Source organism: Danio aesculapii, chromosome 7 (assembly GCF_903798145.1).
Source record: "Danio aesculapii chromosome 7, fDanAes4.1, whole genome shotgun sequence".
NCBI lineage: Eukaryota > Metazoa > Chordata > Actinopteri > Cypriniformes > Danionidae > Danio > Danio aesculapii.
Window position 1 is genome coordinate 27,711,978 of NC_079441.1, and position 9,522 is coordinate 27,721,499.

The window sequence follows — 9,522 nt, forward strand, 5'->3', positions numbered from 1 at the left end:
CTTATGATTTATTTACAATACAGTTTGTAAAGTAGACAAGACATAGATATATTATGAGAGACTTGCTTTGTTTACCAAATAAGTGGATCTAACTAGGTTTGCAAACAATAATTAAAAGTTTAAAAGGTATGATTTTTATATTTCATATATTAAGTTTTCAGTTATGATACTCCCAAAATCACTCGCAGATTCTCTGCAGAAATAGCACAAAATGTCCGCAGATTCTGTCTGGCCCTATTGAGATGTGTAGGAACTACACTCGCAGATCAGCATAATAATTAGGATACTTTGATGCCGAACCCTGGCTGCAGCTGAAGCCATGATATTAAGCAACAATATATAAAAAAAAGCAAACTTCTGTCAATAAAATGAACAGCTTCTATATAGAGTGTGCCTTACAAGACATGTGAGAGAGACGGTTCAAAACCATTAACACTGGTGCAGATCCTGAACTGCATTTAATCTAGAACACAAGCATCAGCTCAGTTGGAACTTAGTAAGGGTGAATATTATATGGTCGGACAATCCCTTTAATCCTTGCTAAATTAAAGAGAATGTGGATATGCAGTGGATTTGCTGTTTGGGGTATTTTTCTTTAGTTTTTGTGAGCAATAATTCCTAGAAAATGTAGTTTCAGATTCAACCATTTATTGCATCTGACATAAGAAACCTGGTGTAGGCGTTTCAAAAAATGGAAATAAATACAGATACTCATGTAAAACAATTTCCTAATGAAGCATTATACACAATGTACAATATTTGTCTTTTTTTGTCATTATTCTATACAGTTTTTTAAATAAAACAAACACTCTTCATGCAGAATATCCTGAAAAAGAAGGCAGAACCAAACAACTGAAGAGCAGAGACTGTGCTTTAACGTAAAGACTACACATCAGCACACATGTAGGTGCCTGCGTGTGTGTGCGTGTCTGTACGCATGTGTAAACAGATTGTGCGGCAAGTTCTGCTGAATTGCTAAGAAACCAAAGGTGAAATAAAAAGACTTGATTATGTGTTCGTGAAAACATCTGTTATCATAAAATCATAAAAGCCTGCACCAAATACTTAATGGAGTCCCGCACAGAGTTGATTGATGTGGAGGGGGCTCAGTAATCCGTGTCTGAACCCTCTGCATTGTCCACATTGCGGGACAGCATGTAGTTGTCCATGTCTATGGAACGGCAGTTATTAATAGCGTAACGGAGCCGCTCCGCCATCACTGATTGGCTAGAGTAGGGTGGAAGGCGGAGCTGGAAGAAGCAGGTCTGAGAGGTGGGAAGACTGTCGTATGGCTGAAAGAGAGCAGACACACACACACACACACACACACACACACACACACACACACACACACACATTAAATGCCGCACAATAATAATAATTCCTTACATTTATATAGCGCTTTTCTGGACACTCAAAACACTTTACACATTTTTGGGGGGGAATCTCCTCATCCACCACTAGTGTGCAGCTTCCACCTGGATGACGCGACGGCAGCCATATTGCACCAGACCGCACACTAGCTGATTGGTGGAGAGGAGACAGAGCAATGAAGGCAATAATAATATGGGGATGGTTAGGAGGCCATGATAGACAGTGGGCAGATTTGGCCAGGATGTCGGGCTTAAACCACTACTCTTTTTCGAAGGACATCCTGGGATTTTTAACAACCACAGAGAGTCAGGACCTCGGTCTCACCCTAAAGATGGCGCTCACTGAGCAGTATAGAGTCCCCATCAATATACTGGGATGTTAGGACCAAGCGGCAACCTCCCGCTCTCTCTCGGGAAGCCAATACGGAAGTAACTGAAACTGCAATTCATCAAAATTCCGCTAGTCCTGGCTCCATAATAGAGCAAGTTGCAATTGAGCCCACTGCTAGAATGGCCAAGTTTACAGCAGAAAAAAAGGTGTTTACAGCCTGGTACAAAGAAAGATTTTGGTTCATATAGCTATTATTACCCTCCATGACAACTGTGAGGGGGGTGAATTTTTTTATAACTCATCCATTTCCTTTATTTTAGGTTATATTAAGTTTGCATAATTAAGGGCGTGGCCACTTGAGTGACAGCTAGGTCTCGCTGGTCGCCGTCACTTCACCTCAGCTGAATCCGGCAGATTAGCCACATATCTCGGCATATTCATCATATTTTTATTCTGTTTTATGTGGCTTTACACAGTCAGCTGCCTTTTGGACTTATTTCTTACAATTATCAGATGATATGGGATGCTGTGTGCACTTAATTGTGCTCACAAACCATTCACGTGGCCTCGTTTCCCATGTGAGTAAAGTTATATACTTATATACCATCTCTATAAATGTGTGTGTTTTATTTAAGATCATTTATCATTAATATTTTTCTTTAGACCCGTAAAACACTCCAGAATGTGACAGATTGATTAGCTGTAGGCTCTAGAACAGTCATCTGAAGCGTTATTATACAGTGTTATGCCTGGATTACATCAATAGTCTTGCATTTACTAACACAGACTATATTTGAAGTGTTTGGAAGTAATTCGCGTTTTCCTCCTGTAGAAAAACGTCATAAGAACAATGTTTAGTGGCTCACTGTATTACTACAGTGTTTTTAAAAGTCTAAACACTTTATTGATATAGTGTACAGCCAAGCACATGTGGTCAGAACACAAACGAGTCGCAGGTAATAAAGTATTAAGCGTTTCTCTCAAAGTAAAGTCTGTCTGCTAGGTCTAAGCCATAGACTGTAAAATATATGGACGTAGCATCCGTGACGTCACCCATAGGTTTCTGAAGAGCGCAAAAGAAGCCACAAGTAGGCGCGGCCAACCGTCGCCATTTTGTTCGCGCGTCATCGCACCCACGGCGGGATACCAAACAAGGGCAAAGAGGCGGAGAGTGGGCGGAGCTACAGACACCTGCTGGCACTTTGCTTAGACCTGGCAGACAGACTTTACTTTGGGAGAAACGCTTGATACTTTATTACCTGCGACTCGTTTGTGTTCTGACCACATGTGCTTGGCTGTACACTATATCAATAAAGTGTTTAGACTTTCAAAAACACTGTAGTAATACATTGAGCCACTAAACATTGTTCTTATGATGTTTTTCTACAGGAGGTAAACGCGAATTACATCCAAACACTTCAGATGTGTGTGTGTGTTAGTAAATGCAAGACTATTGATGAAATCCAGCATAACACTGTATTATAACGCTTCAGATGACTGTTCTAGAGCCTACAGATAATCAATCTGGCACATTCTGGAGTGCTTTACGGGTCTAAAGAAAAATATTAATGATAAATGATCTTAAATAAAACAAATACATTTATAGAGATGGTATACAAGTATATAACTTTACTCACATGGGAAAAGGAGGCCACGTGAATGGTTTGTGAGCACAATTAAATGCACACAGCATCCCATATCATCTGATAATTGTAAGAAATAAGTCCAAAAGGCAGCTGACTGTGTAAACCCACATAAAACAACACAAAAATACGATGAATATGCCGAGATCAGTGGCTAATCTGCCGGATTCAGTTCAGGTGAAGTGACGGCGACCAGCGAGACCTCGCTGTCACTCAAGTGGCCACGCCCTTAATTATGCAAACTTAAAATAACCTAATATAAAGGAAATGGATGAGTTATAAAAAAATTCACCCCCCTCACAGTTGTCATGGAGGGTAATAATAGCTATATGAACCAAAATGGTTCTTTGTACCAGGCTGTAAACACCTTTTTTTCTGCTGTAAAGTTGCCCATTCTAACAGTGGGCTCAATTGCACTTTGCTCTATTATGGAGCCAGGACTAGCGGAATTTTGATGAATTGCAGTTTCAGTTACTTCCGTATTGGCCTCCCGAGGGAGAGCGGGAGGTTGCCGCTTGGTCTAAGCAAAGTGCCAGCAGGCGTCTGTAGCTCCGCCCACTCTCCGCCTCTTTGCCCTTGTTTGGTATCCCGCTGTGGGTGCGATGACGCGCGAACAAAATGGCGACGGTTGGCCGCGCCTTACTTGTAGCTTCTTTTGCAGTGTTCAGAAACCTATGGGTGACGTCACGGATGCTCCGTCCATATATTTTACAGTCTATGGTTAGGACCCACACAGACTGCAGATTGAGCACCCCCTGCTGGCCCCACTAACACCACTTCCGGCAGCAACCCAGCTTTCCCATGTGTTCTCCCATCCAGGTACTGACCGGGCGCAGCCCTACTAAGCTTCAGTGAGTGACCATGTGAGAGTTGCAGAGAGCTAGCTGCCAGCAAATATACAGTATATACACAATATACAGTAGTCAACATTTGAAGTGGATCAAAACTTTTCATAAAAGTGGTCCTAAAACTACTGAACAACACCCAGTCTATAGTCAACATTTAAAATGGATCAAAAATGTTTTTCAAAATTCTCCTCTGTATAATCAAAACAAATCAAATGATTTTTTTAAATCTAATTTGATCCCATATAAAACTGCTGTTATTTTTAAATGTTTTCTCCTCTCTCAATCTCTATTCCTAAAAAGTAAGAAAACATGACATGGCTTCAAAATGCAAGCTTGTTGGTGTAAAAACACATGGTTAAACTGAATGAAGAGGCCCAAAATATCAAACTGTAATAATAGATTACTCAATGAAAATTTAAGTTCTATAAATTTGGGAAAAAATACAAACTTAAGTAAATGTTACAGATTTTATTAGAAATTATTTTAAAAAGATATAAGAAGATTATATTTCAATTCTTATTTTACAGTTTTTCAAATTACAAATATTATTTCATGTTTAAATATTGTTTAATATATTATTCAAGAACAACAACGGTATTTAATAAAATCCATTGATAATTTTTTTTAATATCTAGAAATGTATTCCGAGATTAACTCCAAAATGACTTTAAACATGAGCGAAGTGCGCACAAATCTGGATTCATGCTAGTATCTGGACATTGCATTTCCTACATGAATGTAGATTTACTTCCAATACATTTGTAAGGTTTGATCTTTATAATAAATGTTGTTTATAGTGAATGCCACTAAAAAAAATATAAAGCAAACTAAAGAAGTTAAAGACATTTCTGTTGTGAACACTATCACACATTTGTAACACGCCAACAAAGGGCACTTCGGAGTGAAAGTCACAGTTGCCATATTGAAATGTCATTCCAAACCCAAGTGATCAAAACTCTCCACCAGCGATCTCAAACTCGCGGCCCGCTGGACGATAGTTTGTGGCCCCCACTTTAACTTGAAAGTTTAATGTTAGTGTGGCCCGCAAGTTTAATATGTATGTCACTTTACAGCATTGTGTGCGGGCTGAACGAACCCACCAATCACGGTGGGGTATATGGCTCTCGGGGGCGAGGAATCAGCTGGTACATTTGCATTTGATACAGCAGCGTTGTGAGTGTTTAGCTCCATGCCTGCTGGCTGCCTCGCTTCTATTGGGCACACGAGGACATTCGTCCCAGTACACTTCATTCACAACACTTCAAAATAGTTTTGAAGTTTCTGTCCAGCGGGACATTATAAATATATAAATGTATATAAATCAGTGCAGTCACATATTGACACCTGTCCATCGGCAATAAGAGTCCCCGGTAACCCAGACCAATTATGGGGTCACACCGCTATTTGTGGGTCATTTGCATCGCGCTACTTGAATTGCATTTCTTTCTTCAGTTAAACAAAGAGAAAACTGAAGTGATTGCATTTGGGAACAGAGATGAGGTTCTCAAGGTGAATGCGTACCTTGGCACTAAATGTCAAACAACAAAAAATAAGGTCAAGAATCTTGGTGTGACTCTGGAGTCAGATCTGAGTTTCAAATCAATAGTCATGTCAAAGCAGTTAGTAAATCAGCATACTATCATCTCAAAAACATTGCAAGAATTAGATGCTTTGTTTCCAGTGAAGACTTAGAGAAACTTGTTCATGCTTTTATCAACAGCAGGGTGGATTACTGTAACAGCCTCCTCACTGGCCTTCCCAAAAAGACAGTCATACAGTTACAGCTCATCCAGAACGCTGCAGCCAGAATTCTGACCAGAACCAGAAATCAGAGCACATCACACCTGTCCTCAGGTCTTTACATTGTCTCCCAGTTACATTCAGAATAGATTTTAAAGTATTATTACTGGTCTATAAATCACTAAATGGCCTAGGACCTCAATACATTACAGATATGCTCACTGAATACAAACCTAACAGATCACTCAGATCTTTAGGATCATATGAACTAGAAATTCCAAGAGAGTTCAGTCAAAGCAGGGTGAATCGGCCTTCAGCTACTACGCCCCTCGCTGCTGGAATCAGCTTCAGAAATGATCAGATGTGCTCCAACATTAAGCACATTCAAATCAAGACTGAAAACACATCTGTTTAGCTGTGCCTTTACTGAATGAGCACTGTGCTATGTCCGACAGATCGCACGATTATGTTTTTCTCTTCTTTTTCATTCTTTCATAACACATTTTATCTGTTTTTATGCTTATTTATTTATTTTATTTTTTACCACTTTTATTATTTGTTTTTATTTCTCTTATACTTGTTTCTTTTATTCCTGTTTATGTAAAGCACTTTGAATTGCCACTGTGTATGAAATGTGCTATATAAATAAACTTGCCTTGCATTGCATTTGCATTGCCTCACACAATAAACATTACATATTTTTCTATATGGTGTAAAAGTAGCCAAAACAAATGAAAATAACACAGTGTTGCTTCTTTTTCTGTTACAACAGCACAGCTGATAACAGTAAATCTAATTATTAGTATTATTATTTATTTATTACTGATTGATTTATTTTCTTATTCATTTTTAATTGGTTTGTTTTTATCTTATTTTGTGTTTAAAAAAACAACCGTCTCAAATCTCTCATTTCACAAAATAAGATGAAAAAATAAACCAAATTAGAAATTAACAGTTAATAATATAATTCATTTCTTGTAGAAAACCTGATGCGGCCCAGCCTCACCCAGGCTCTGCCTCCAGCGGCCCCCAGGTAAATTGAGTTTGAGACCCCTGCTCTCCACTTTGAAAGCTACAAAATTTTACTAACAGAGCAGCGAAGTTTGGTGTCGCACACTGCATTTCATTCAGTAGGGCTCACACCCTTAAGGGCAAACACTAGGTACTAGGGCACAGGGACGAGTCCTTCAAAATGAAATGCTGTAAATGTTTAAATGCTTTTTGTACATCATTTCTCATAAAAATCATTCTGAATAAAAGTGATTTTTTCCACTCTCAACAATATCATTTAGACCATTTTTGGGTATTATGTGCTTCATCGGAATCCGTAAAAGCATGCAGATTCTCACCCGGTCCACCTTCATGATCTGAAACCTCTGAGAAATGTCAGCAGTGTTGGCGGGCAGTCGTGAGCGTCCCGAGACGAAGCGCATGAAGAGCACCCTCTCCTCATTGGAGAAATCATCCAGCGTCTGCCAGAACCACTGCACTAGCTGCTGCTGCTCATCCACCTCTCTGTAGCGCACCACCTTCTTCAGCACCTCCACGCTGATCTCTGGCAGCCCGCAGACCATCTGCTCCAGCTGCCGCGCCGTCAGTAACGACAGCAGAGGAACCGGCACGATCCAGGACATGCCCTCGCGCACCGCCGCCACCTGAACACAACATGTCAACGGCAGGATCAGAGGACCGCTCACTGAATACACACACCTTTATAGAAAGCACTCAACACACCTGACGATCCATTTCATGGAGTCGATACTCAATGGCCCGCTCTACATACTCCTTCCTGTTGGAGAATGTCAGCGGGATACTGTTTCCTCCGGGAATGATGGGAACCATTTTACCATCCGCACTTTGGCCGACAAATGAGTCCAGTGGAATCATCTATTTACAGATGAACAAATAAACAAACAAAACCAAGTATTAACACCTGGGAATGGAAATAAATAATATTGCCCACATTTTTGGTTTAGTAGAGTTTAGATAATTGAGTTATACATGGAGCCCTATCATACACCCGGCGCAATAAGGTGCAAGACATGTTTGGCACGATGTGTTGCTATTTTCAGACCAGCACAACCCTAATTTCCCCGTTTTCCGCCGCGTTGTTTAAATAGCAAATCCATTTGCGCCACTTTGTGGACTCATGGGTGTGTCAGTCTTGAAAAGTGGCGTGTTAAGGCGCATTGTTGGCGCGTTGCTATTTTGAGGAACTAAAATAGATGGAAAGCAGGTCTAAAGTCCAGCGCAGAGCATGTTAGTTGTGCAACTTAAACACGTACACATTGCTTTATACACACAGGATCTACAGCAATACACAAATATCTTTACAAATGAAAAAGAATTAAAGGATTAAAATATTAAAACATAAATATAAATAACACTGCCTGCATCCCTTCTTCATCTCAGGGGGCTGTTTTTCAGGTTATTCATGACAACTTGCTTTTGTATAATGTCATTAGTAGTATTATTTATTATGTGCACATTTATATTTGTTTTAATAAAAACAAGCTTAGATTTGTCCACCTGTCGGGTTTTGGACCATATGGGGCATAAGAACAGGACGTGTGTTTGGATATAACTCAGTTTTTTGACCACACTTCGTTATTATTGGTCATTTATTCCTTGGCTGGAAATTAGAACTGAACTTAAAAATAGTTTTGAAACAAACCTTTGTGCTTAACAAATGAAATAAAATATGTAGACTTATAGATGTCTTCAGTGGGTTTCCACCGTTTCTTTACTCCACGAAAGTAAAGGAGTGAAGTAAAGAGTAATAGTGAAGAGAAAGAGAAAGTAAAGAGGTTGAATAGAGGAGGCTCGTTCTTTATCCTTGTGCTGCAGATGCTGTTTAACTGTTTTCTCGCTAGTGAAGCATTCAGTTTTTCCACTTACAAAGTCCACCATGTAAATAGCAAGTGCGCGATGGTGTGACGCAACTGACTCTTAAAGGGAATGGGAGATGAGACTCTAATTGGTTTAATACACATTATTCTCAAAACCCACCCAGAACTCAATAAGAGAATAAGCACAAACCTGTTAGACCATACGCTGCGGCACAGAGTGGATTTTTACATCCTTAAAATAGCAAAAGTGGATTCGGACACACCCTTAATGCCTTTGCGCGTAGATCATTAAAATGGAGCCCATGGAGTTCATGATTATTTAATTCATGTTTACCTAAATTATACAACTTTAATATCTTTTGTCAGCATTAATTACTACTTAATGCACTCAGTAAAAACAGCAGTTCTCAACATTTTAAAAGACAACTTCTGCCTTTTTTTATTTACAGAACTATGTACAGATTTTTATTATACATTTCCTTTTATGTATAATAAAAAAAAAATGTAATTAAATGAAATAAACTAAATTTAGTGATTTCCTCATACAATTTTTTCAGGGTCTATACATTACATGTAATACGTGAAAGAGCAGACGCGTATATGTCTGAAGGGAACATGTACAATTTGTGATTATTTTCCTTTTATTATTGAATATATAACTTTTTTATAATATTTCAATTTAATCAAGCTGTTTTCCTTCTGGGCGGTTTTTATTAATATTATTAATTCACTTTTTAA

At 39.0% G+C, this 9,522-nt stretch overlaps 1 protein-coding gene across 7 annotated transcripts in view; it reads right to left on the minus strand.

Annotated features, from left to right (window-relative positions):
* Positions 1-631: 631 nt before the first annotated feature.
* The window catches only part of herc1 (HECT and RLD domain containing E3 ubiquitin protein ligase family member 1), a 106,176-nt gene continuing 97,285 nt past the window's right edge, over positions 632-9,522 (minus strand). For all 7 annotated transcript variants that reach the window (XM_056461516.1, XM_056461514.1, XM_056461518.1 and 4 more), the window contains exons 76-78: positions 7,670-7,822; positions 7,285-7,590; positions 632-1,292 (exon numbers count right to left, since the gene is read on the minus strand). In XM_056461516.1, coding sequence (XP_056317491.1) covers positions 1,107-1,292; positions 7,285-7,590; positions 7,670-7,822 — 645 coding nt within the window. In that variant the 3' untranslated portion in view covers positions 632-1,106. The remainder of the gene's footprint in view (positions 1,293-7,284; positions 7,591-7,669; positions 7,823-9,522) is intronic.